This window comes from Prionailurus bengalensis, chromosome E3, assembly GCF_016509475.1.
Source record: "Prionailurus bengalensis isolate Pbe53 chromosome E3, Fcat_Pben_1.1_paternal_pri, whole genome shotgun sequence".
NCBI classification, from domain to species: domain Eukaryota; kingdom Metazoa; phylum Chordata; class Mammalia; order Carnivora; family Felidae; genus Prionailurus; species Prionailurus bengalensis.
This window is the reverse complement of record NC_057357.1, coordinates 24165685-24193679: the sequence shown is the minus strand read 5'-3', so window position 1 is coordinate 24193679 and position 27995 is coordinate 24165685. Positions and strand designations below refer to the sequence as shown.

The 27995-nt window shown below is 39.9% G+C and overlaps 2 protein-coding genes across 5 annotated transcripts in view; one reads left to right on the top strand and one right to left on the bottom strand.

Annotated features, from left to right (window-relative positions):
• METTL9 (methyltransferase like 9) overlaps nt 1–27995 on the top strand; it is a 52218-nt gene that overhangs the window by 21796 nt on the left and 2427 nt on the right. For all 3 annotated transcript variants that reach the window (XM_043560307.1, XM_043560306.1, XM_043560305.1), the window contains exon 4: nt 7674–7858. In XM_043560307.1, coding sequence (XP_043416242.1) covers nt 7674–7858 — 185 coding nt within the window. The remainder of the gene's footprint in view (nt 1–7673; nt 7859–27995) is intronic.
• IGSF6 (immunoglobulin superfamily member 6) lies at nt 17672–27791 on the bottom strand. 2 transcript variants are annotated; one of them, XM_043560310.1, is made up of 5 exons: nt 27693–27791; nt 23663–24022; nt 21682–21776; nt 20982–21029; nt 17672–17976 (listed from the first exon to the last, which is right to left on the bottom strand). In XM_043560310.1, exons 1-5 carry the CDS (start codon nt 27757–27759, stop codon nt 17953–17955), a joined length of 594 nt encoding a protein of 197 aa, XP_043416245.1. In that variant the 5' UTR covers nt 27760–27791; the 3' UTR covers nt 17672–17952. The 2 variants fall into 2 exon arrangements, with proteins under 2 accessions (XP_043416245.1, XP_043416243.1); XM_043560308.1 differs by lacking the exon at nt 17672–17976 and having other exon boundaries at nt 20888–21029.

Here is a 27995-nt window from a genome sequence, read left to right as displayed (position 1 = left end):
TCAGACATATTTCTTCTTGAGAGTATATTACTTAAAGGATGTGAATCAGAAATAATTTTCCATGATTAGAATTTTTTAAAAACTTTCCATATTACAGTTAAGTAGAAATTTAGAGAGAAATCATCTTTCCTCATCAGTATGTTTCTGGACTAGAGGAGTTGGCACTGTGGAAGAAGGGTAGGTGAGGAATAACTTGGAAAAGAGGAATCAGATGTAGAGACTTTTTCGGGGCACCTGGGTGGGCTCGGTTGGTTGAGCCACTGTCTCTTGATTTAAGCTCAGGTCATGGTCTCCCAGTGGTGAGATTAGGCCTCACATCAGGCTCTGTGCTGGGTGTGGAGCCTGCCTGAGTTCATCTCTCTCCCTCTCGCTCTGCCCCTCCCCCTCTTACTTGCTTAAAAAAAAAAAAAAAAAAAGATGTAGACACTTTTCCTTTTGGAATCTGGCTTTTGTTTGTTTGTTTGTTTTGTTTGAGAGACAGTGTGTGAGCAGCAGAGAAACAGGGAGAGAAAATCCTAAGCAGGCTCCATGCCTAGTGAGTAGCCAGGCTCGATCTGACAATGGTGAGATCATGACCTGAGCTGAGATCAGGAATCGGGAGACTACTGACTGAACCACCCGGGCACCCCTGGAATCTGGCATTCTTCTTCTTTTTTTTAATGTTTGTTTATTTTTGAGAGAGAGACAGAGCATGAGCGGGGGAGGGGCAGAGAGAGAGGGAGACACAGAATCCGGAGCAGGTTTCAGGCTCTGAGCTGTCAGCACAGAGCCTGACGCAGGGCTCGAACCCACAAACTGTGAGATCATGACCTGAGCCGAAGTCGGATGCTTAACTGACTGATCCACCCAGGCGCCCCTGGAATCTGACATTCTTAAAGTTTATTTTTTGTTTTTTTTGTTTGTTTTTTTTTTCAATTAAAAAAATTATTGTGGTCAACTACATAACACAGAATTAACCCTTTTAATCATTTTTAAGAGGACAGTTAGTGATATTAAATACATCTACATTGTGTAACCATCACCACTATCCATCTCTAGAATCTTTCTGTTGTCCCCACTGAAACTCTGTAATTAAACACTAATTTTCCACTCCTCCCCCCCACCACCCTGGCCCCTGGCAACCATCATCCTACCTCATGTCTCTAGGAATTTGACCCTTCTGGGAACATGAAATAGGAGGAATTATGCATTAATTGTCTTCTCGTGAATGGCTTATTTCACTAAACATAATGTCTTCAGGGTTTATACTTGTGGCATGTATCAAAATCACCTTCCTTTAGAAGGCTGAATAATATTCCATTGTATGGATGTACATTCATTCGTCAGTGGACACTTGGGCTGCCTTCATCTTTTAGCTATTGTGAATACTATTGTGAACGCGAGTGTACAAATAACTGTTTGAGTCATTGCTTTTGCTTCTGGGTATATACTCAGAAGTGGAATTGCTGGATTATAATGTAGGACCCTGTTTAATTTTTTTAGGAATTGTCATACCATTGTCCACAGCAGCTGCCCCGTTTTACATCCTGGCAGCAGTATACAAGGGCTACAGTTTCTCTGCATCTTCACAAGTACTTATTATTTGCTTATTTTTTTGGTAATAGCCATCCTAATGGGTATGAACTGTCAAATCTTGGTTTTAAGACCATCTTCTGTTCGAGAGACTTAGAAAGAGAGCTGTTTTTTATTCAGTATGGATTCTATTGAATAGGAGAAGAAGGTGCTGGGTACAGAATGGGCCTGCCTTCTCCTCTGATATTTTGGAAGCCAGGCTTAGCCTTAGAAAGAAGGAAAAAGGAATTATGAACTCACTTTTGTATCCACCTAAGTTTCTGCTTCTACAGACAGCATTAGAGTAGCTCTTGGAGCACGACTTGATTGAACATTGGCAAAACATGGAAATTTTAAGCGTGGAGAAGAGAAGACCAAGTAGGAAGGGGGTGGAAGGGAAGATTACGATCAAATGTAATGGGGTTTTATATGGAAAGAGAGGAGTAAGTGTAGTTTCTGGTATAATCATGCACAGCTAGGTCTCAGAAGTTGAGGTAGAGTTAAGGGACACTCACCTTCCTAACAGCTCAAGTATTCAAGTCCTTGCCCCTCTCAGTGTTTAAATAGCTATTAGGGATGCTATCATAGGAGACTTCTGTCTGTGTGAGGTTCAACTGTGTGATTTGTAAGATCCCCTTTAGCACTAGCAGTCTGTCTCAGATTAGATCCTGGAGGGCCTGTGTAGTGATAACTGAATTCTTCTCTTTTCTCTTTTCTTTTTTCTCTCCCCTTTTCTCCTCTTTTCTCCTTTTTTCTCCTTTTTTCTCTTCTCCCTTCCCTTCCCTTCCCTTCTCTCTTCTCTCTTCTCTCTTCTCTTCTCTCCTTTTCCTCCTTTCTGAGAGAATCTTAAGTAGGCTCCATGCCTAGCACAGAGCCCAACGTGGGACTTGATCCCACAAACTAGGAGATGATGACCTCCACCGAAACCAAGAGTCGGACACTCAACCGACTGAGCCACCCAGGCGCCCCATGAATTAATTTCTCATTAAAGAAATACTTCAGTATTTTTGGGTGGTTCAGTCGGTTAAGCATCTGACTCTTGGTTTCAGTGCAGGTCATGATCTCCTGGTTTGTGGGATGGAGCCCCACATTGGGCTCTGTGATGACAGTGCAGAGCCTGCTTGGGATTCTCTCCCTCCCTTTCTCTCTGCCTCTCTCTCTCTCTCAAAAGAAATAAATAAACTTAAAAGAAATTAACTCATCATTTGAAAACTTCATGCCAAAGTCCTAATCTGACACTTTCCTCCCATGTAAAAAAAATCTGTTCAAAAGTAGATATGGGGAGGAAAGTGTTTGAAATGTTTTCATTCCCCTCCTACTCACCCCTGCTCCTTCCCTTGCTTGCTTGCCATTGAAGCCCTTCTTAAGACTAAATGCCTAAATGGAATTATCAGTGAAATTTAGATATCTGAATTAATAATTCATTGTATCTAGAGTTTACATGCTGTGTAACCTACTAGTAAACTTACTACCCTATGAAAAATACTTAATTTTTTCCCCCTAATACATAGCACATATGCCAAAATCTGCGGTTTGACCTAAATAGGGAATTCATACTGGTTGATATTCTCTCCACAATATTATTAGTATTAAATAAGAACATACTCACAAAAATGGTGTTTTTCAGCACAGTCTGAGATGTTTTTTTAATATGAAATTTATTGTCAAATTGGTTTCCATACGACACCCAGTGCTCATCCCAACGGGTGCCCTCCTCAATGCCCATCACCCACTTTCCCCTCCCTCCCACCCCCCATCAACCCTCAGTTTATTCTCAGTTTTTGAGAGTCTCTTATGGTTGGGCTCCTTCACTCTCTGTAACTTTTTTTTCCCCTTCCCCTCCCCCATGGTCTTCTTTTAAGTTTCTCAGGATCCACATAAGAGTGAAAACATGTGGTATCTGTCTCTCTCTGTATGACTCATTTCACTTAGCATAACACTCTCCAGTTCATCCACATTCCTACAAAAGGCCATATTTCATTCTTTCTCATTGCCATGTAGTCTTCCATTGTGTATATAAACCACAATTTCTTTATCTACTCATCAGTTGATGAACATTTAGGCTCTTTCCATAATTTGGCTATTGTTGAGAGTGCTGCCATGAACATTGGGGTACAAGTGCCCCTGTGTATCAGCACTCCTGTATCCCTTGGGTAAATTCCTAGCAGTGCTATTGCTGGGTCATAGGGTAGCTAGTTTTTTTGAGGAACCTCCACACTGTTTTCCAGAGTGGCTGCACCAGTTTGCATTCCCACCAACAGTGCAGAGGGTTCCTGTTTCTCCATATCCTCTCCAGCATCTACAGTCTCCTGATTTGTTCATTTTAGCCATTCTGATGGCACAATCTGAGATTTTAATGAGGAAGTAATATCTTAGGTTGGGGTTTGTCCAACCTGCTGGCAGGGCAGACTTTTAGCTTAATACCTCGTTTTCTTGGCTTGGGAGCTAACTATTTTTTGTTTCTCTTCAATATCTGAGTTCATGAAAAACACACAGAAAATGGTTGAGTTCTTTTTCTGTGTTGCCAGGGTATCCTTATTTATGCCAAAAAAATCCAGTTGTAAAATTTAAGGATCTGGCTTTGATTTCTAAAACAAAACAGCAATTTTTTTATACTGTTGGTGTTTTGCTTTTTATTTAGGATTTACCAACATGCCGATTGCTTTGTCACTTCTGTAAGGAAAATATGTTTTAAATCCTCCCGGAAGATAAACTATTACTTAACTTGTTTTCTTGAAAATAATAATTCCAGGGTTAGAAATACTGTTTTGGAAAAGCCACAGGCACAGGAAAGGATTATATAGTTAATTTTTGATTAGGTGTACTAGTGAACAATTCCACAATTCAGGGGACAATAAATTTTTTAAAAAAGATTCTGTGGCAGGAAAAAATTTTGGCAGCATGTTTTCCTTCCTCAGTCTGCTTCACCAAAAGTTAGTGGTAAAATTAGTTGGTCTGAATGGTAGTTAGATGGTAGAGGAAATAAGGGTGTGGGAAGATGCTGAGCTGTAAAGGGTGTGGGTTTAGAATTAAATCTGCATAGACCTTTCACACATGCGTAATCAAAAAGGAATCTTATCGGGGCACCTGGGTGGCCCAGTCGGTTAAGTGTCCGACTTCTGTCCGACTTCGGCTCAGAGCCTGGAGCCTGTTTCAGATTCTGTGTCTCCCTGTCTCTCTGACCCTCCCCTGTTAATGCTCTGTCTCTCTCTGTCTCAAAAATAAACAAATGTTTAAAAAAATTAAAAAAAAAAAAACAAAAAGGAATCGTATGTACATGTTAACACCAGAGAACAGAGATTCTCAATGTAAGTTTGAAAGCTACTTGACTTGAATCCATTATCTGTAGGTTTGGGATCTTTCTTGAAAAGAAATTATTATAGTTTAAGAATTCTATTTCTCTGGGTGCCTGGGTGGCTCAGTTGGTTAAGTATCTGACTTCAGCACAGGTCGTGATCTCATGATTCGTGAGTTCAAGCCCCGTGTCGGGGTCTGTGTTGGCAGCTCGGAACCTAGGGCCTGCTTCAAGTTCTGTCTGTCTGTCTGTCTGTCTGTCTGTCTCTCTCTCTCTCTCTCTGCCCTTCCCCTGTTTGTACTCTGTCTGTCTCTCCCTCTCTCAAAAATAAACATAAAATTAAAAAATTTTCTATTTCTCATGCTAACATCCTTTATTTTCTTAAAAAAATTTTTTAATGTTTATTTTTGAGAAGGTGGGGAGAGATTGAGAGAGACACGGAGCACAAGTAGGGGAGGGGCAGAGAGAGAGGGAGACCAGGTGCCCCTTTATTTTCTTTTTTTAATGAAAAGATGTTGGAGACTGAAGTGCAGACTGCTCTTCACTCACAACCCACCACCCGGAAAGCATCAATTCACGGACCGGTTGTCAGGCTCTTTCTCCCCTTAGCTGGGGAGAGTGGGTTCCTTGGCCTGAATAGCCCATTAGGAGTTTCCAAGTTGCAATTTTTACTCTGCCAGTGACTTACAGTATGATTTGGACAAGTGACTTCTTCCACTGTTCTCATAAGTGGAGGAAATCTTAACCACGGGTCTCAATTCCTGGGCTAATACACAGTTCGATTGGGGCCAGTACATTTGTCTTCATCGGTGGAACTGAGTTTACAAGTGAAAAGTCACCATACAAAAATGAAGAAGGGCTTCTAAATGTGTAGCTGTAACTGTCCCTTATTAAAGCCATAATTTTTTATTGGAGCATGTTTTTCTTTCAAAATCTGCAAGTAATTCAGAGATGGATTTGGTGAGATTATTCTATATTAAAACATGTTGATAAAAGTTTGGCTTCTGCTTCCTTATAGATGAGCCTAAGACTTTTTTTGTTGTTTTGTTTTTTTAAATCAAGTGTATCATTTGGTTTTTTTGTTTGTTTTTTACAATTTATGAATTTAAATAGGCTGTTTGACTGAGGTATTAATATCTAAAATAGTCCTTTTCAATTGTTCATTTTGGTTTTTAAAATGAGAATTGAGGGGCGCCTGGGTGCAGTCGGTTAAGCGTCCGACTTCAGCCAGGTCACGATCTCGCGGTCCGTGAGAGCCTGTTTGCGATTCTGTGTATCCCTCTCTCTCTGCCCCTCCCCCATTCATGCTCTGTCTCTCTCTGTCCCAAAAATAAATAAAATGTTGAAAAAAAAATTAAAATGAGAATTGATAGTATTTTAAAAAATTTTTTAATGTTTATTTATTTTTGAGAGAGAGAGAGACAGACAGAGTGCAAGCTGGGGAGGGGCAAAGAGGGAGACACAGAATCTGTAGCAGGTTCCAGGCTCTGAGCTGTCAGCCCAGAGCCCCATGCAGGGCTTGAAACCACAAACCATGAGATCATGACCTGAGCCGAAGCCCGGCGCTCAACTGACTGAACCACCCAGGCGCCCTGGAATTGATAGGATTTTTATCCCCAAAGTAGGACCTTTATAGTTTGAATGAACTAAATCCAGTTTCTAAAATAATCATTGCACAATAAAGTGATTTTGGAGCCCTAATGCCCTACTTATTTCAAGCAACAAAGGATTCTGACTAGTCCCTTGAAGTTGGTTAGAGCATTGTTTTGGAGGAGGGTTTAGTTATTACAAAAAACCTAGACTGAAAACAAGATGCAGCTGAGTGGTTTGTGCTCCTTTATTCTATTTGAAAATGCTCTCAAATATCACTATGCTAATGAGTTTTTTAAAACAGCCCTCATTATACTTTCAGAATTTTCTAAGTTAACTCTACTGTATCTACTCAGCATTATCAAAGACTTGTTTACCAAAGATCCTTTTTCCTGCTCCCTTTTCTTCCCTGCCTCTATCATAACGTGCCCCATCTGCCACATTCTGATTGTCACAACCAAGCAGGAGTGAGTAATTTACAGAATTGCCTTAATGGTGTGGCTGACAAAGACTCTTGATAAGAGAACTGTTCCTGTGGATAAAACATTGTAAAGGACTTAGAAATGTTCTGAGAGAGGGATGGTAGGAGAGAGAGGGGGAGGGCTGAGAGTAGTGTGTTAACTGTGCTCTTCATTGACGCTTTTAATAGGATGCCCCATGCTTCGTCGTTTCTATATAGTTATTCAGATAGGAAATTCTAGAGTATGAGGAGTACCTGTCTCCTGAAAACAGAGATGTGTGCTCAAAGGCCATAGGTTGTAAGTGGAAATTACCTTTTTAAGAAGATACCCAGCCATAAGAATACCCCTAGCCATTCTTAAAAATAGAGGGGACTCCAGGAATATAAACCATGAATATGTGATGTATTTTATGATTACATTACAATGAAGTAAAAAGTAGGATTTTTTTTGGTTCATTTTATGTTCAGGAATTTGATGCCCTAGTTGTATAACCATTTTTAGCGCCTTGTAACTCATTCTTATTAAACATATGTTTTGTTCTTATAAAGGAAGTATATGTTTTTAGATTTGGAAATGGGTGAAATGCTAAATTTAAAGAAATAGAGTTGCTGCTTTTCTTTGCCTGGCCATCTTATTGCAAATATAAATTATAAATGAAAGATTTTGCGTTTACTTTGATTGAGAAGACAAAGTTAGAGCCTGTGAGGCATCCCAATTATTTTCAAAGATGTCTTTAAGGGCGTTTATATCAATCAAGTTCTTTCTGATGTTTTTAGAGTGCTTGGTATAAATGAATGGCAGAATACAGGGTTCCAGTATGATGTCATCAGCTGCTTGAATTTGCTGGACCGCTGTGATCAGCCCCTGACTTTGTTAAAAGATATCAGAAGCGTCTTGGAGCCCACTAGAGGCAGGGTTATCCTTGCCCTGGTTTTACCCTTTCATCCCTATGTGGAAAACGGTAAGTGTGGTCAAGTCATTTCCTACCCAACATAGATGTCTTTTGGTATTTGTGATTCTGTTTTCTTAGAATAGCCTGGATTTTAAAGGAATATGGTTAACCCATGCACAACATCACCTTGGTTAATGTTCATATTAATGTGGATTTTGTAGAACCTGGTGTCCCCTTTGCAGTGGTAATAGTGAGTACCCAGCTGGGTCTGCTTGCGTGGAATTGAAAACCTAAAATGTGGCCATATTTTCTGTTCTGAAATGGAGCCTCAGCCATTTGTTTATCAGCTTAGAAGCTGAGCCAAGAAATAAGTGATGCCTTTTAATGTACCTGGATATACTTGTCGAGTGCCACAGCTGTTTTGTGTTTTACATCTCTTGTTCCAGACTCAAAAAATGGTAAATGCCGTTACCTGTTTTACCCTCGTGAAGACCATTTGTGTTCCAGCATGTGTCATTTCTTTGTAGGACATTGGGTTTTTGGTTGCAGAGTCTTGCTCTTCCACAATCCCGAGTCAAGAATGTATTAAAAGAAATGGTTTGATTTCGTATTACTTCATATTTACTGTGATCTGGTAGTAGCCACATTAACTCATGGTTTTAGCTCACGTAGTTTGCATTTCAGGTCTTGTTGGAAGTTATGATTTTAAGCCTCTCCTTTGCATTTTCATTAGTTAATAATGTGCAGTAATACAAAAACTATTTATTAAGTAATACATGGTAATATTTGAAAATCTTTAGTTTTTCCATTTTACTGCCTGGTTCAGCCTTGGGTTCAAAAACTCTAAGAGCCTGCAGACATTTTTAAGACCTGCATTAATATTTCATAAGCTTCATAGTTCTCAAATATCCGTGAAAATCTGTCTTAAGGAATAATATTCATGTTTGCTTATAACCATGGATTTGACTTGCTCCTGTATTTCTTCTTGTCCTTATTTTTAGCCCCCTCAGGTCTTAGTCCCTTCAGATTAAATGCTTGTTTTAACATTTACCAAATGATTTCAGATGTTTGTTGATGATGGGGAAAATGCAGAATTCTTTAGACATTGGAGGGTGGGAAGGAGTGCAGATAGACCAGATCAAGCAATTCCTGTTGGTGAATCACCTGGTCGTGGTAAAGAAAAAATTGCTTTCAGTGTGAGTGCCCATATAGCGTGTATGCATGTGTAAGTTTGTGTGTGTGTGTACGTGCAGTACAGTGAGGATCCTAGGAAATGTCCTTGGTAATTCAGCAACCTGACTTGTCAATGCTGTTCCCTGCGTAATTAAGCCTTAGCTCCATCTCTGCATTGCAATCACTAGTCATCAGATTATAAAGCCCTGGTTTCCTGTGTCCTGTTGGGCAACCACATGATAGAATTTTAGTGCTATTTCCTGGCATAGCAGGAGGTAGAAGAGCAGGGGAAGAAACATTAATCTAACCATGAATTTTATTTCCTTGTGTCTCTCACACTAAAAATTGAGAGGAAATCCAACTGCACAAGAGAGCAGTCCCCAGTAAGGCCTGAAAACAAGCTCCTTGGTTGTGGACGTGCAGTTGCCTACTAAGTCCCGGGAATCTGGCACATGACGTGTAGCAAACCTGAGTACAAGAAGCTTTTTTGCTGTGGGTGGCCTTTATTGACCTATCCATTTTGCATATTGCTCCACGGCACTCCGTTATTGCTTCCTTTCTTTAAGTCACTAATTAGATCCTGATGATTTCCATGTGACACAATGTGAGGACTGTGAGCTGCAAAGTGACCTTGTTGTGTGTGTGAGTTCGTGAATACTGGGCTGTTTTAAGGAAATAGGAGTGTGCTTTGCATACTTGGCCCAATTTATATTTCAACAAAAAGCAATTGTAGATGAAATTATTTTTTGCACCTTTTTGATTTGTCTTTAAGTCCTGTCACTGCAATTTTGTTTCTTAGGTTAATTTGGAAAAAATGTAAAATGCATCTTTCTAATTTCAATTTCCATTTATTTGGTTTCCTGACCCAGTTTTGGTTATGGGGTCATTAAATCTATGTGAGAATTGTTCTAAGCATCAAATAAGGGAAGAGTAGATAAAAAGACAATTATATTGCAAAAATGAAGATTTAGTGGCATGCTTAATTTTTTAAAAAGTATAATTCTGGGGCGCCTGGGTGGCGCAGTCGGTTAAGCGTCCGACTTCAGCCAGGTCACGATCTCGCGGTCTGTGAGTTCGAGCCCCGCGTCGGGCTCTGGGCTGATGGCTCAGAGCCTGGAGCCTGTTTCCGATTCTGTGTCTCCCTCTCTCTCTGCTCCTCCCCCGTTCATACTCTGTCTCTCTCTGTCCCAAAAATAAATAAACGTTGAAAAAAAAAAAATTAAAAAAAAAAAAAAGTATAATTCTATAAAAAAATAAGTCATGGTAAAAAGAGTTCAAGCAGCTAGCAAGAGGGTATACAATGAAAATTTTCTCATCTGTTCCAGTTCCACAGTCTTGCTCAGGTCTCTCGAATATTCTTTTAAAGATCATCTATGTAAATATAACTGCACATGAAAAAAATGATTATATTATTAAACCCCACTGTAAATACTTTTGTTGCCTTTTTCCACTTAAGTGTATCTAGGAAATTGTTCCTTATCAGCACATATGTACCTGCATCATGGTCTGGATATAAGCAATGGTATGTTGGAGTCAGTTTTACTGGCTCATGAGAGCAGATTGTTACATTGTGAATTTAGTGAACTGGTTTTTAAACATGGCTGTTATTGAAAGTGACCACTGAGTGGTCAATGGGAGCATTAAGGTCTTGGAAATTGGCAAATACTGTGATAGCCTCTCCTTTCTCCAAGCTGGCTGGTAAACATTTACCAGCACATCACTGGGTGTAGAACTTTCCTTGAGGAGGCCCCTGTTGTACTTTTAGGGACCAGCAGTTTGCTTTATAAATAATAGTGAAATGAACACTCATAGGCAGGTCTTTTCATATGTGTAAGTATGTATCAGAATGCTTTCTGCTTTAAGAAACAGACGGAGCAACCCAAATTGCTTTTAAAAAATAAGAGTTTATTTTAGAAAAGCAGTTCCATGGTTGCATGGTTGCGTTAATTCTGTGATACAGCTGCTCTGTTGAAATTGAGAGGTTGCTTTCTTCATCTTCAGTGTGGTGATAGTCCCCTCAGAATTGCAAAGTGGCAGGGGCGCCTGGGTGGCTCAGTCGATTAAGCGTCAGACTTCGGCTCAGGTCATGATCTCATGGTCCGTGAGTTCGAGCCCCGCGTCGGGCTCTGTGCTGACAGCTCAGAGCCTGGAACCTGCTTTGGATTCTGTGTCTCCCTCTCTCTCTGCCCCTCCCCTGCTCATGCGCGCGCGCTCTCTCTCTCTCTCTCTCTCTGTCTCAAAAATAAATAAACATTAAAAAAGAATTGCAAAGTGGCAGATACAGTGCCAAGTGTCCTGTGTAGGCATGACAAAGTCTTGAAAAGAGAGGATCCCCATACATCTTTTTTTTTTTTTTTATGTGAGGGAAACCTTCCCCAGAAATCTTCCCATCACTTTAGGGCCCGTTGGCAAGGATGGGGTACATGTTCCTGCTCAGCCAGCAACTGGTCAGGGGCATAGAACAGTCACGATGCACTCTCTGGGTCTGGAAGGGAGTCGTCTGCCCTCAGCCTATTTACATTGTTGGGTAAGCTTGCAAAGAAGGTGGAAGGGAATTGGTGTTGACTGCTCTTATGCCACAAAATATCTTCATTCATTTAGAAAGTATTTACTGAGTGCCTAGATGCTGGAGATACAGTACGTAGAAAGCATGTAAATATCCTTGGGCTCATGGAGCTTACCTTATAGTGAGGAAGACAGGAAGCAAATGGCATGCTGTTGGTGATAAATGTTAGGGAGAAAATAATAAAAACAAGAACGGGGCATCTAGAATTGGGGGTTGGGTTTGGGTGCTATAATTTTAAAGAGGGTACTCAGGGAAAGGCCTTACTGAGAGGGTGACATAGAAAAAAAAAAAATGAAGTCAGGTGTAAGGTTTTCTGTACAGTCCATTTCTAGGAGTGAAACTGCTTGTAAAAGAGTTGTCCTGATAGCTAGCCTGCAGTCCTAACCCATTTATTGAATAGTCATCTTTTCCCCAGTGCTTTGAAACTCGACCTTTATAATAGACTGAAGTCCCCTATGGATTTGGTTCTATTAAGATGTATCCTTCCGTGTATGCCAGTACCCAACTATTTTAATTACTGTAGCTTATCATACATTTTTTAAAAATGTTTATTTATTTATTTTGAGAGAGAGCGCACATGTATGAGCAAGCATGAGCGGGGGACGGGCAGAGAGAGGGAGAGAGAGAGAATCCCAAATGGGCTCCGCACTTACAGCTAGGAGCCTGACAAGGGGCTCAGTTCCACGAACCGAAAGATCATGACCTGAGCAGAAATCAAGAGTTGGATGCTTAACTGACTGAGCCACCCAGGGGGCCCAAGCTTATCCTACACTTTAATGTCACAGCATTAGCCCCCTTTCGTTAGTTCCTTTGCAGATTTTTCTTGGCTTATTTATTTAACAGATCAACTTCAGCACTAGTTGGTCTAATTTAAATTTTATAGATTGATTTAGGGAATACTGAGTCTTCCTAGCTCGTAGTAGGATGTGTCTCTCATTTTAAAAAATTTTTTTTAATGTTTATTTACTTTTGAGACAGACAGAGACAGAATCTGGGTTGGGGAGGGGCAGAGAGAGAAGAAGATACAGAATCCGAAGCCGGCTCCAGGCTCTGAGCTGCCAGCACAGAGCCTGACGTAGGGCTTGAACTTACGGACCACAAGATCATGACCTGAGCCCAAGTCGGATGCCCAACCAACTGAGCCACCCAGGCACCCTGAATTCTTTAATTTCCTTAGTAACAGAAGTTTTTCTTCATAAACGTCCTGCACAGTTTTTGTTAGATTTATTCTAATGGTGTGTTTGTGTGTGTGATATTGTTAAATAGAAATTTTCCTTCTATCATTATTGTAACTCCTAAATTTTTTCCCAGCTTTTTGGGAAATTGACAAATAAAAATTGGATGTTTTTAAGGTGTACAGCATGATAATTTAATATACCTGTATGTTGTGAAGTTATTACTACAAATTAATACATCCATCACCTCACATAGTCTTTTTGTGTGTCATAACACTTAAATGATCAATTCTTTCAGCAAACTTAAGGTGTACAGTGTAGTATTATTAACTATAGTTACCATGCTATACATTAGATCCCCAGAGCTTACTCATAACTGGAAGTTGGTGACCGTTGACCAATATCTCCCCATTTTCCCCACCCTCCAGCCCCAGGCAACCATTGTTCTAGTCTCTGGTTCTTCAAGTTTGACTTGTTTAGATTCCACATATAAGTAAGATCAGAGATCATGCAGTATTTGTCTTTCTGTGTCTGGCTTATTTCACTTACCATAATGCCCTCCAGTTTCATCCATGTTGTTGCAAAGGGCTCTCCCATCATATTTTAGAATGAATGGTAGGTGTACAGAAGCAATTGAATTTTTGTGTATGTACTAATTTTTTAATCGGTTTAGATTGTTGAATTATTTTAGTGTTTCCAGTAGCTTCTCTACTGATTCTCTTGCGTTTCCTTGATGCATCTACAAATGATTTTGCTACTTCCTTTTCATTTTTAGACTCCCCCCCCCCCCTCAGTGAATTGGTAGTTAATTCCAGAAAATGTTTTTTTTAAATGGTGGGCATTTTTGTCTTGTTTTTGACTTTAATGAGAATATTTCTGCTTTACATGTGATGCTGTCTTTTGGCTTGAGATTGCTGTTGATTGTCTTGAAATATATATTCTTTTAAATCTCGTTTTATTAAGAGCTTAAAAGTCAGGAATTGCTGTTGAATTTTGTTACCTGTATATTCATCATCTGTGGAGATAGTCATTCTGTTTTTTCTCCTTTGACTTGTTAAATTAATAGTACTTGTATAATACATATCCACCCTTGGATTTCTGGGCTTAGATGGGATGGTCTTGTAATGCATCACTGGGTTGTACCTACAAAAATTTTAAATAAAAATATTATATCTATCTGATATTTATTTGGAAAATGTTATCTTTGTCATGTTTTGGTATCAGTGTTCTGCTGACTTTGTAAAAAGTTATTGGGAAGTTTTTTCTTCTGTGCTCTGGCACAGTTTAAATTGCATGTGGCTCTCTGTTCTTGCAAAGTTTGGTAGAATTCTCCTGTGAAAGCAGTTAGGCCTGTGCCTTTGGAGAAGTAGCCTTTGGCATCTTTCTCACTTTCTTTTAGGGTCATTTTTCTGGTTAAATTTGACATTTTTAGTCTTACAACTCCCAAAAGTCTAAATAGAAATCAGCAAGACTGATAGGACTGTTCCACAGAAAAAGCCTGGGCTTTGAGGACTGGCGCTGTTTGAAACACGGGCCTCTCATTAAGGTTAGTGTTTCATCTGTGAGAGCGGGGCTAACGCTTATGTTGGGGTTTGTTGTGAGTATTAAATAATCTCATTTATGGGATAGGGCCCCATAATATATCTGTGTCAGTGTTGATATTTTATACATGTTAGACTTCTTTCATCCCATTCTGTTCTGTTACTTCATTTTTGTCTGTGGCTTTATTAATCCTATTTGTTCAACAGGCCTTTAGTGTGCAATGTTCATCAGTGTCCTTCAGACCTACTTGAGATCTCTCCCTTTTAAAATAATAATCACAGTTTGATACATTGTAATATTTATTTATTTAACTGCACCCAGGCTTGAACTCACCACTCTGAGATCGAGAGTCTCATGCTCTTCGACTAAGCCAGCCAGGCGCCCCTGATGTCCTCATTGTAACTTTGTCTCAAAGTGTGCATTCTTCATCGCCTCATGTGACTTGACTCCACAGAGATTTAACTATATGCCTGTTAGCCAGCGTCTCCAGTTCACCCAGGTTTTATGTAGTAGAGAAAAAGAAATTACTTATTCTGAAAATCCTGCTGACATCTTTTGGCATGTAGTTTAAGTGCTCTTGTCTAGAGGGTAGTGTGTAGACTAGAAGCACGTCTTTGTTGTTTCCCTCTTGTTGGGATTTCTTTCAGTATTATTCTTCTTTCACTGCCATGGGAAACTCAAAGCTGAACAGAAAGCTGTAGCTTAATTTTTTCCAGTGAAAAGCCTGGATGCTCAGCTAGTAGGAAAATTAATATTGCCAGGGATTCAACAAACACTGCTTATGGAGAGGGGTGAGGATCGATGGCCAGGGAGTGAAGTGTGCTTCATATATCAGTTGACGGGCTGAAAAAATATTTTTCTATAGAAACAGCGTTCAGTTGTTTTCACATAAAGGTGTTGGAGAGCCTAGTTTTTACCAGGCAACGAACACTAGGCAGTGGAAATACAAAGATAATGTAAAACTTGCTTCTGGTCTTAAGATACTTGAAGAATCATACAGAAGATAAATGTAAGCAGACAATGGCAGGATAATCTGATAAGAAATGTGACAGAGTACTCTGGGTTTAGATAAGGAAAGACCCATTAAGAGCTAGGGGAGGTTATGGTAGGTTTCATGTAGGAGGTGACATTTCAGCTGTGTTTGTATCTGGGAAGTATTTTACCAGGCAGAGAGAACAGCACATGCAAAAGCAGGAGAGTGTGAGCAAGGTGGGATTAGGGACGGACAAGGTCAGTGTGATCCAAGGGTGGCATGAAAGAAAGGCCTTTGACTGTATAATAGTGTAGCACCGGGACACCTGGGTGGCTCAGTCAGTTAAGCGTCCGACTTTGGCTCAGGTCACGATCTCACTGTCTGTGGGTTCGAGTCCCGTGTCGGGCTCTGTGCTGACTGCTCAGAGCCTGGAGCCTGTTTCAGATTCTGTGTCTCCCTCTCTTTCTGACCCTCCCCCATTCATGCTCTGTCTCTCTCTGTCTCAAAAATAAATAAATGTTAAAAAAAAAATTAAAAAAAAAATAGTGTAGCACCTAACAGCTGTTGTTGGTTAGATGGGTGAATAAAAGGATGATATTAATATATACATCATTCACTGTGATGTATGACCTGAGGGAATGTAACTACTTTTCCAAAGGAGAACGTATTCTGAATTTGAGCTTCAACAACAATCTTGGAGACACAGCCCTTGCTTGTGTTGGGTAAGGCTCCTTCTAAATCAAATACTGATGTAGCTCAGGGATTTTGTCTTCTCATTAAGTTACACAAAGAACAGCAGATTTTCAGCCCTGGGAGTACCAAAATGTAAGGACTCCCAGAAAGGAAAAGTAAATTCTCTAATCCACCTCTTTCTATTCACCTAGATAATGCTTACCTTTTTTTTTGCCATGTAGCTTAGAAATTCATTTATTTCATCCAGGTCAATGGTCTCAAAGTGGGGCTATACACCCAGGAGAACACAAGACTGTTTATTTTGGGTTATAGGAAGAAAATATTAACATGTCTATTAATATGACTTTTATGCCATTTTAATTTCTACTTTTGTGTATAAGTTACACATATATGCACACATACATGTACACACTATACCCAACACACAAGTATACAACATAGGCATTCACACGTACATATACAAACACACAAAAAGAGTTTATGTGTTCCTGCTCGCTTTCCATTTTTTCCTGGCACATGTGATTACTTATGTTGGAGACCACTGATTGAAGCCATCATTGCAAAACATTTTCAAAGGGTTCTTAAAATATTTCATTTATTTATTTTTAATTTATTCTTGAGAGAGAGTGTGCACGTGTGTGAGCAGGGGAGGGGCAGAGAGAGAGGGTGAAAGAGAGAATCCCAAGTAGGCTCTGTACTGTCACCATGGAGCCCAATGCTGGGCTCGAATTCACAAACTGTGAGATCATGATCTGAGCCAAAATCAAGAATCGGATGCTTAACCAACTGAGGTACCCAAGTGCTTTTAAGATATTTTAAAATTCTGTCTGGGTTTTAAAAATAGAATACACTTCACTTAATACCACTTTAAAAGAAACACTTTAATGAAATAAAAACAGATCGTAATGCATTTTTAATAACAAATGTACACATGTGGGTACTTAAAATAGATTTCTACAGTGAGGTAGCTTTCAAAGAACCATCCATAGCATGTTTTCTCAGTGAGATGGTAATGATTCCATAAACATCTTTGCTGTACCCAACCCCTTATCGAATCTTTCCCTCCTAAATCAGTTAAAAATCAGTATTGCCTTGCCCACTGCTTCCCTGGTGCTGTTACTTGGCACAACACTGACACCTAGGGTTGGTTGTGGCTTATTTGTTCTGAGGTTCTGAGGTTTTCTGTCTAACCTTCTGCGTTGGATCTTCTGTATTTTAGCTCATCTTCTTACTCTGTTCTCTACCAGAAGAAATAATACTTGCTCCAAGGTACTTTTCAAGATGGCTTTTCTTTCTTTTTTTTTTTAAGATGGTTTCTCTAATTACGATTTGGACATCTCGCTTCCATCTTCTTCCCTCCCTCCCAGCTTAGTCTTAATTGGCCCATCACTATCACACTCACAAAGACAGTTCTTCCACTCAGGACAGAGGGATGTAGTGTGACCTCTAATCTTTAGGGTAACGGTCATCACGCATCTCGTATGTTGAATGAAACAAATACAGGATATGTGTTATGAAAATGGAAGTTTTTAAAATGTTAGACTTGGGGCGCCTGGGTGGCTCAGTCGGTTAAGCGTCCGACTTCAGCTCAGGTCACGATCTTGCAGTCTGTGGGTTCAAGCCCCGTGTCAGGCTCTGTGCTGACAGCTCAGAGCCTGAAACCTGCTTCCGATTCTGTGTCTCCCTCTCTCTCTGCCCCTCCCCCTTTCATGCTCTGTCTCTCTCTGTCTCAAAAATAAATAAACATTAAAAAAAAATTAAAAAAAATGTTAGACTACTCAGAATTCTCCTGGCAAATTAGGAAAGTATTTTTCAGTTGTATTTTGTAGGGTTTTAGTTTTGATAATTACTGTTAGTGATAATTTTCTTGTACTGTGGCATTCTTCCTTCTAGGTAATTATCTTTTCCATTTACCTGTGATTGTTTTTGTAAAGCCCTGTGTGTCCATTAACACTGCCACGGCTTCTGGATTCGGATTTTCAGTGACTTCATTGAAAATTAAAACATTTCTGTGGCTTTTCATGTTAGAAAGTGCTCTTCTTTATTCATAAGTGTTGCCTTTCTCCTGCAATAGTAAATAATAAGCCATAATTAAGATTATATAACCAATGATGCCCCACTGCAAGCAACACAAACTACTATGCCCTCTTGCATTCTGTGCCCCAAGTACCCTCCAGTAATCTTAAAGGTCCAGTTACTAGTGTCCCTGTATTTAGAGTAAGATTTGGGAACTGAAAATCAAATTTCTTTTCTTTCTTTTTTTTTTTTTTTTTTTTAAATTTTTTTTAACATTTATTTATTTTTGAGACAGAGAGAGACAGAGCATGAACGGGAGAGGGTGAGAGAGAGGGAGACACAGAATCCGAAACAGGCTCCAGGCTCTGAGCTGTCAGCACAGAGCCTGACGCGGGGCTCGAACCCACGGACCGTGAGATCATGACCTGAGCCGAAGTCGGCGCTTAACCGACTGAGCCACCCAGGCGCCCCCTTTCTTTTTTTTAAGCATTTTTCATTCTTTATTATATTTTGTTAAGTGTATTAAGATTCCATTCATTGCATTTTTATTGTCAATGTTGTTGTTGAAGTAACAGGGTTATTTGGCCTGTAGTGTTTTCCAGTCTGGGCTACACTGATGTTCTTCTGTGCTCTGTTGAAAATTAATTTGCTTGTTCACATGCTTTTGTGAGAGCCCTGGCTTACAGTACTCACTTCTAGACTTGTCTTCAGGACACTTATCTTTCCCTGTTTGCAGAAAAAGATGCTCCAGCCTCAGCAAGAAAAGAGTGAACAGGCATTTATAATTATTCAGAGTGGTGTCTTAGGTAATTAGACCATCTCTTTTTTATTTTATTTTATTTTATTTATTTATTTTATTTTTGTTTAATGTTTATTTATTGTTGAGAGAGAGAGAGAGAGAGAGACAAAGTGGGAGTTGGGGAGGGGCAGAGAGAGAGGGAGGCACAGAATCTGAAGCAGGCTTCAGGCTCTGAGCTCTTAACACAGAGCCCAATGCAGAGCTTGAACTCATGAACCGTGAGATTTTGACCTCAGCTGAAGTCAGATGCTTAACTGACTGAGCCCCCCCAGGTGCTCCTAATGAGACCATTTCTTGATGTATTTGTATACACACTGAAATGTGTCATAGGAAATGGTCATAGGTGTTTAGCAATGACTACTTGGACTATATTCTCTCCTGGATGAAAATCCTTTTTAAAAGTTTGGATAAAAAAAAAACAAAAAAACAACACCTGGTATCAGGCTCTTAATTTGCCCTCTTGGCTCCTGTTTAGGAGGAAAAATCCGTAGTAGTGTATACGTTCATTATTTTGTCTACATTTTAATTGAAATCTGAGCAGCCTGACTGTGCATTGTGGAAACTGAGTATGTGCTCTGCTAGCACTCAAACAGCATCTTGTTTGAAAAACCTGTTATATAGGACTTTAAAGGGACCCTGTTGGATGTGTTATAGATAACATAAATGCTTGTTCTTGCCACTCCAATCCTTCAGACTGAAGAAATACTTAATTTTTACTTTCATTAGCTCATCTTTAAAAAAAATTTTTTTAATGTTTATTTATTTTTGAGACAGAGGCAGAGAATGAGCGGGGAGGGGCGGAGAGAGAGGGAGACACAGAATTCCAGGCAGGCTCCAGGCTCTGAGCTGTCAGCACAGAGCCTGATGCGGGGCTTGAAGTCATCAACCGTGAGATCGTGACCTGAGCCGAAGTCGGACACTTACCGACTGAGCCACCCAGGCGCCCCTAGCTCATCTTTTCTAATGTGAACTTATTTCTGCCTTACTAGTAGTGTTTTCTGTATAATTTGACCCAAGTTCCAAATGTTTGGAACTTATTGCCCACTACTGCATGCAAGATATTGTACAAAGGGTCTCAAAATCCACAAAAGCATCCTTGTCTGAGTCGAAAACACTGCCTGTATCCACTGTGTTTCTGAAAGATTCCATGTTACTAAGATGCCAGCCTGGTCTGTATTTAATACTGTGGCAAATGTCCTTTCTTATGTATTTATCAAAACATGTTCTCTATAAACATGCATCATATGTGAAAGTCCCTTTCAGACTCCTACTTTATAGGAAAACATGATTATTGACAGCTCGTTGACAGCTTAGCTCTTTTAGCCAAACAGATATATATGCTTTATATTTGCATTACGTCTTTGTGATATTTTACACTTATAGATTGTTGTCTTGTTTCCACGCGTCTCTTATTATATAGTTCTTGAGCAATTTCCTGAAAAATAGGCCAAGCACTCTTCTTCTATAAACACAAATGAGAAAAAAAATGCCTGTCTCTCTTAGGACTAGAAGTGATTATTATTGTACATCCTCTGAACTTTTTCTTTCGTTATTGCCTCCAGTCTGAGGAAATAACCCTCCACCCCCAGCACGTCTATACTTTCCATTAACTTTTGTATTCTGAGTATGTGAGGTAGGGTTTGTGGTTGAGAATAATCTAATTTAAATCCTAGTTTACCACTTGAGATTATCCTCGAGTTTCTCAGTAATAAGAAGTGGTATCTAGGGTGGGGGGCACATGGCTGGCTCAGTTGGCTAAGTGATTGACTTCAGCTCAGGTTGTGATCTCGCTGTCCGTGAATTCGAGCCCCACGTCGGGCTCTGTGCTGACAGCTCAGAGCCTGGAGCCTGCTTTGGATTCTGTGTCTCCCTCACATTCTGCCCCTCCTCTGCTCATGCTGTGTCTCTCCCTCTCTCTCAAAGATAAACAAACATTAAAAAAAGAAATTAAAAAAAGAAAGAAGTGGTATCTGGGGTGCCTGGGTGGCTCAGTCGGTTAAACGTCCAACTTCGGCTCAGGTCATTATCTCACACTTGGTGAGTTCAAGCCCCATACCAGTGCAAAGTCTTCTTTGGATCCTCTCTCCCTCTCTCTGTCCCCTCTCAAAAATAAATAAAAATATTAAAAAAAAAGAAAAGAAATGGTATCTGTGGTTGAAAGTTACCGTGATGTTCTCTGTATTTAATTATTGTGGGTTTGAAATAGTTACAACCGACCACCATTTTAAAGGTATTTGACAAGCATTGGTCTGTACCTTTTGTGAGTCTTCTGTTTCTTTGTTTCTTAGAGAGTTAGATTTTGACTGTCAAGAGGAAAAGGAAAGTCTTATCAGACACTTTATGCACTCAAAACAGTTGCGGCAGATATCTCATACCATATTAAGATTAAACTAACTTAATATTTAAATGATATACAGTAAGAGTTAACTTCTACAAAGCATTTCTGAGATGCTTTTATTATACTAATAACTCAGACTGATGTTGATTATAGGATTTGTAGTAATCCTAATATAACACATATGTACCCCCTCTTATATGACTAGCCAGCCTCCTCAAAACCTTCAGGCCTTTTAAAAGTATTTTAAGGCAGCTTCTTTGTTAACCCCTTTTTGCTCTTAAAGGCTATTCTTAGGCTTTTTTAAGATAACTGTAATGCTCCACAGCAGAAAGATAGCATATAAGATAGTTAATAAAGAAGGATCTCTTATTCCCATATTACTGGTTGTAAAGAGGAAACATTGTAAGTTGTGTACTCCAGTTAATAATAACTTCAGTGATGAAAATTTATACTTCGATAGACTACTCCTGCAGGTGGTGTTTCCTGCAGATGTACAGGAGGATGTTAATTAATTAGGTAAGCTAATTCTGAGCCTCACGTGTGGAGAGGTGAAAATTATTTCCTTATGATAATATTCAAGGCTACAGGGACATCTAGAGCAAGGACATTTGACTTACTTTGGAGAGGACCACGAAGATCCCGAGAACAACAGTCATGTAGATAGAGAGCAGTGATAGAACAGCTATCAGGAGACTGTGGAGCCCCTTCATTTCTTTGTTAATTACAAAAACAAAGAACTACAGTCACTATTGAAACTATTGCAAACACATATATAAAGTACAACTGGAGCTACAAGTGTTAGAGATAAGACATGAACTTGCTCTGACTGTTCGTGTAAAAATTTATTCAGGGTCTCTTAATTCAAAAGGTACTCAGGTATATTTAATTAAAACCAGTTTGTCAGTTCTTTAAATGTGTTATACCAAAACTGTTTCTCATTTTGAAAACTAAAAAAAAATTTAAATTCAATTAATTACTTGTCATAATGCTCAGAATATAGCATTTTATATAACCCATTATGTGAAGTTAGGTAAACATTTCAGGACAGTTCAAGAGCATTTAACATTTCTTTTGGTAGAAATGATGTACGAGTGTCACCAACAGTCTGTTCATGGAGTTAAGATATTTTGCTATGCATTTGTTAATGCTGACGTTTATAACCTTGAACTGTTTAGTATACATAACGGAATAGCATAGTCTGCGAAAGGACCTGATAAGGCCATACACTGAGGATCTTAGGGCTTACTACATCCTTAAAAGACACATTGTTATATGTGCCCCTTCTTTCTAATAAAGTTTGGAAGTAGAATTATTGAATTCATTTTTCACAATCTGATTTTCTCTCTCCTTGCAAGTATCTCATGCTCTAGGTAGAGAGAGAGTAATCTGCCATGTCTTCAATTACCTGATTATTTGAAGCACAAAATACAATTAGATTTGTAACTTATCTGAATAACCTGCACTTTTTAACTAAATATGCCATAGATGCTCATCCTGTGAACTCGGTTTGTATAACATACATTTTTGTTGTGAAACTAACAAATTAAGCATATCTGTAAAATTTCAAAATAATGTTTCAAGGGCTAAATTAGGAGCTTGGTAGAAAAGGCAGGAAATTGCCAGGTCTCTCTTAGCAATATTTTCATTTCTTAGCAATACTTTCATTTCTTCCTAGAGAAGAATCTCTTTTCACATGAGCTTGCAGTTTTGAGACCCTCTATCTCTTTACAAACTGTTTTTAGTTTTGGCTAACATTTTTAATAGAAGACTAATGCAGTGAGATATACTGCACACACACAAATCTCCAAAGTTGTGTATTTGTTTTAATATCTGTAGCTGACATTTATTGAGTACTTGCTATAAGCCAAGCAACATTGAAAGTGCTTTGTGTTTATTAACTCATTTATAATTTATCTTATAGGTGAAAATAAACTGAGGTTAAATGACAATGGAGATAACCAAAAGCCCATTAGAACACCACTAATTAAAAGCAGGGATTATAATACAGGATGATCTCAGGGTGTCCCTAAAGTCCTATTTTGAAACCATAAGGCTTGTTGATTTTGAGTTAGTATTTTAGTGATCTCAGTGATCATACCAGAGTCCTTTTTAAGGGAAGAGATCAAAAAAGGTCAAGGATTTATTTCCCTTCTCCGGGTGAAACTTTTTTCCTGAAATTTCTTAATATCTTAAGTTGTAAGATGTAGCTAGGTTCAGTATCCTCACTTGAAAAAGGAAATGGTCATAGGTTTTTAGCAAATCTCAAGAAGACAGAGTCACACTGATCCCTTTCTGTTCTTCTGTCCTACAGAACAGGTAAGGTCGGAGGTCTCCCCATGGCTCTCCTCAAATTTGTGTTTATTCTCCATATTGCATATTTTTCCCCAGTCCAATTTATTGGTCACTTATGCTTTGTTCTAGATGGCGCAGCACCAGCCCAGTTCCTGAACAAGCTGTTTGCTAATCACCCCGAGTTTCCCTTTGGTAGATCATGCCCTTCACTGGTTAGTGTACTGAGTTAGCACATTTATCTCTTACTCTCCACATATAAGCAATTTCATGCATTTAAAGAGCCAAGCAAAGCCTCAGCTGACTGACCTCTCACCACCAGCATGGTCCCTTCTCCGGTCCGCTTGGCTCCTGGTTCCTTTGAAAAGGGAAGGACTATTCCACAGATGTAGATGGCACTGTCGTTGAGAGTCACCCTGTTCACAGTGAGGGAAACCTGATTTTGTGTCAGGGCTTCCTTCACTGTGAACTTGCCCGCATCGCTGGTGCATCCATCCAAGCAGAGGTTCTCCGGCTGGTGAGCTCCATAGCGAAACCACAGGCTTCTTGGTTGCTCTGCGGGGCACCCCACATGGGAGTAGGAACACTGAATGGTTATGGCTTCTTGGGTGTGGTCCACTTCGAGGTACTGTGGTTGAGAGACCGAGACTATACAGGCACGAGCAGCACCTGTGGGCAGAAGCAGATGAGCCATGTTTAGTGGGCTTCTCGCTTCCCTTTGCCTTTGCTTTTTTATTTAACTGACATTTTGGGGCTAGGGAACCCCAAACAGATTCCTTTCTTTCCCTGTTCTCAGCACAAGTAAGACTGTATTAATAAAACCCTGGTGGTCCTCACTTTTCCTGACCCACATTTCCTGACCTTCACCTGCTGGTTTGCTGTGACATCTGATTACTTGAGGACAGAGAGGTGCCAGTGAAATCAGCGTTGCGGGCTGAGGTGGCTGCAGATCCAGAGTCAAAAAAATTGGGGTCCCGTGTTTACTCCTAGTGTGATTACAAGCTTTCCTTTGATCTCTCAGAGCCTGTTTCCTTATCTGTACCCCTGGCCTCACAGTGTTGTAGTCACTGTGGTGATGGGTGTCAAAGCCCCTCAATGCAGGTGTCGCTGCTGATGACTGGGCGCAGGACACAGGAGCACAAGGGATTTTTTTTTTTTTTTTTTTTTTTTTTTTTTTTTTTTTTGCCTTGTGGGGGTTGGCATTGCTAGGAATTCATGGCAGTTCACAATTGTTCCTTTGTAAAGCCTGGTTGTCCCTACAGAAAACATAAAAGACAATGGTGCACACCTGCCGAAATACATCCCTGGCTTAGCCTACAGGGTATTCGGTTACTGAGCGGAGGCCTAATGAGCTAGCCTGGCCACAGCTAAGCAGACATGATTTCTTCCTGGCACTGATGCCCTGCTTTGTAGTCCGCGGTAGCTTCTATCTTGTTCAGTGAACAGTGTCATAATAAAGAGCACAGACTTGAGTTTGGATCCTAGCTCTGTGATGTGTAGCAGAGTGAGGACGGTATATGCAGCTCGTGGAGTTAGTATGAAGTCTAAGTGAGACCACTGATGCATAAGGAATGTTTCCTTGGCTAAGCCTTAACAAGTACTTAATGAAAGGAGGCTATTTCTGCTGCCACTATTCTCACCACTTCAGTTCCCATGGCGTTAGATGCCCATTTTAGAGATAACTGTGGGCGTTTCAGCAGGTGTCAGCAGGGCTAGGACCAGACACACACCCAGTCTACTGCTCTCTGCCATGCGCTTTGGCGAAGTTACGCTGGCTGGGTCCCCACCTTGGCCTTCTGATCTCGGGCCCGTGAGGTGGAAAACCACTCTGGTGTTTATAAATGAGAAGATCTGCCTGAACCCCTTTTGGGGTGAGGGAGGGCCTACATAAAACAGTATTGGTTGAAACAAATTGGAATTCATGCAGGTTTTTAGCCTGATTTTAACCAGGTCTTTAACCTAACTGGTTATGTGTTCCAGATGATCTTATTTGTCTGAGTTTGTCCTTTCCTGCTGTAAATGAAATAGAAAAGTAATCCAAGTGGTCTGATGGCTTGAATTTCAGACAGCCTTTTTGTTTTGTTTTGTTTTGCTTTGCTTTGTTTTTTAACTTAACAATTTTCCCATACCCTTAATCCAGAAGAGGAATTAAAATTTGAATCTTGGCATTTGTGATGCAAATATAGTCTCACCATGTTTTAATTTCAGTATATGTACAGTTTGAGATGAGCTGGGAGCTTAGGCCAAATGAGAGGGGGAGGTCACCTGGAGAAGCAGCAGGCTTCTCACTGGTCTTCAGCTAAGGGATGGGATTCACTCCTATGTCTGGTAAATGAGCCTCACGTCTCCTATTCAGAGGCACCCCCTAGAAGAACAAACACTTCACAAGGTATAATCATCAATATGTACTGGGGATTTGACTTGGAGCTGGACTGCCATGATGTAACAGTTTGAAGTCCTTTCAGGTAGCATTTTAAAAGGGAAGCTGACTTCTAAACATTTTGGAGAACTAAGGCCCCAGGGAAAAAGAAATATTTGCAACTTTGGAGTTGTGTATCTCCATTGATTTCCGACCTCTACACCGTTAGTCTGAGAGCCGAGAGCGGTCAGCCGTTTCCTCTGTGAGCGCCTGACTGGTGAGGAAACTGCCATCCCTCCCCTGCACCAGTTAAGCAACATCTTTGCAAAAGAGAGAAGTTTGGATAACGGGTCACAGCAAGCCTGGTCCTACGAAGCTCTCTTTAAGAATTCTCATGTTCCATAGCATTCTGTCTCTCTCTCTCTGTCTCTCTCTCAACTCAGGACCCGCTGAAAAGGTTGAAAGTTTATCTTCTTGGTGGAGGGAATAAAAAAATATCACTTTACTGTGATTCAAGCTGGAAAATAAATAGAAAACTGGTTTTCGACACTAATTATGGAGAATTTCAAGCTTAGGCAGAAGTAGCAGGCTAGCACACACCCCTGCTGTTCTTTGTCCCAAAGTTGTCCATCTCTCCCCTGACCTGGTCCTTTGCTCCTACGTGATTTTAGGTAAATCTTAGTTATCCTCTCTTCACATCTGTCAGAGGATATCTTTAAAAGATAAGGATTCTTGTTTAAAATAACACTAATGAAGGGGAGCCTGGGTGGCTCAGTTGGTTACACGTCTGACTTTGGCTCAGGTCATGATCTCATGGTTTGTGGGTTCGAGCCCCGCGTCGGGCTCTGTGCTGAAGGCTCGGGGCCTGGAGCCTGCTTTGGATTCTGTGTCTCCTTCTCTCTCTGCCCCTCCCCCGCTCACTCTATCTCTCAAAAAATGAATAAATGTTAAAAAAAATTATTTTAAAAAAACACTAATGAAAATAGTTTAGGAAAACCATATATATGGATTAGGGGAAAAAATCAGAATATTACTGAAATCACCCATAGTCCTTTTGCCCAAAATAACCACTGTTAACATTTTGATCTATTTGTTTACAGATGAGAAAAAAATTAATTTTAAGAGCTTTGTCACCTTCCCTGTCCTATGACCCAGACTTTGTGAGCAACTGAGATTATTAGCTTTATCACAACTCTGATAAGATAGATTATTAAAGCCACTTTCTCTTTCCTAGACAAAAACCAGTATAGGCAGAATTTTAAAAATAGATATAAGATGGTTATGCTGTATGGAAGGAGCCATGACAGCTTTTTTTTTTTTTTTTAATGACAAGTATTTTTTTAATTTGCACCAGGTTGGCTTTTCAGAAACATTGTTCTTTGAAAATATTCAGCACATATTGTTTGGTGCCTCTCATGTGCAGTGCGAGTTTGCCTGTATGGAAACTACATTGTTGATGACCACATGCAATTAAAAAAATTTTTTTAATGTTTATTTTTTAATTTTTTTTAATGTTTATTAATTTTGAGAAAGTGAGACAGAGAGAGCACATGCAAGCTGGGGAGGGGCAGAGAGAGAGGGAGACACAGAATCTAAAGCAGGCTTCCAGGCTCCGAGCTGTCAGCACAGAGCCCCCAGCGGGGCTCAAACCCAGAAACCATGAGATCATGACCTGAGCCAAAGTTGGACACCTAATTGACTAGCCACCCAGGCGCCCCGCAGCACATTCGATTTTAAGAGCATTTTCAGTCTTTTGTTTTTTGAGGTGCTCTTCCCTAAGGCAGCAAAGGGAATTTTCAAGGTAAATCTGAAACTTTTTCTCAGCTGTTCTTTTATTAACCTGTTTCTCTTGGGGGAAAAAGACCATCTCCATAGTGTTAGACATTTAAAAATTAATCCGTAGGGGCTTAAACTATAAATGCATTAGGTGAGAAGTAGCGATTGATTAAATAAAATGGAGGAGGAAAGAAAAGACCTTACCAACATAAAAGAGAATCAGATTGATTTCCAGGCCGAGGACGGTCTTGCCTCTCTTCACAGTCTCCATTTCGTTGTGTGTGAGCGTGTGGTGGTGGGGAGTGTGTGTTTGAAGAGAGTTGGCTTTTTTTTTTCTCTCTCTTTAGAAAGGAAGAACTAAAGAGAGGAACTCTTACTAAGGAACCACAATTGGGAACTTTTTGAAATTGTGTGAAAACTGTTTGTAACCCAGTTTCACCATTGAAAGTTGAGATTTTAGCCTAGAGCACATTTCTGAATGTTTATGTGATAAATTTTTTCTTAGAT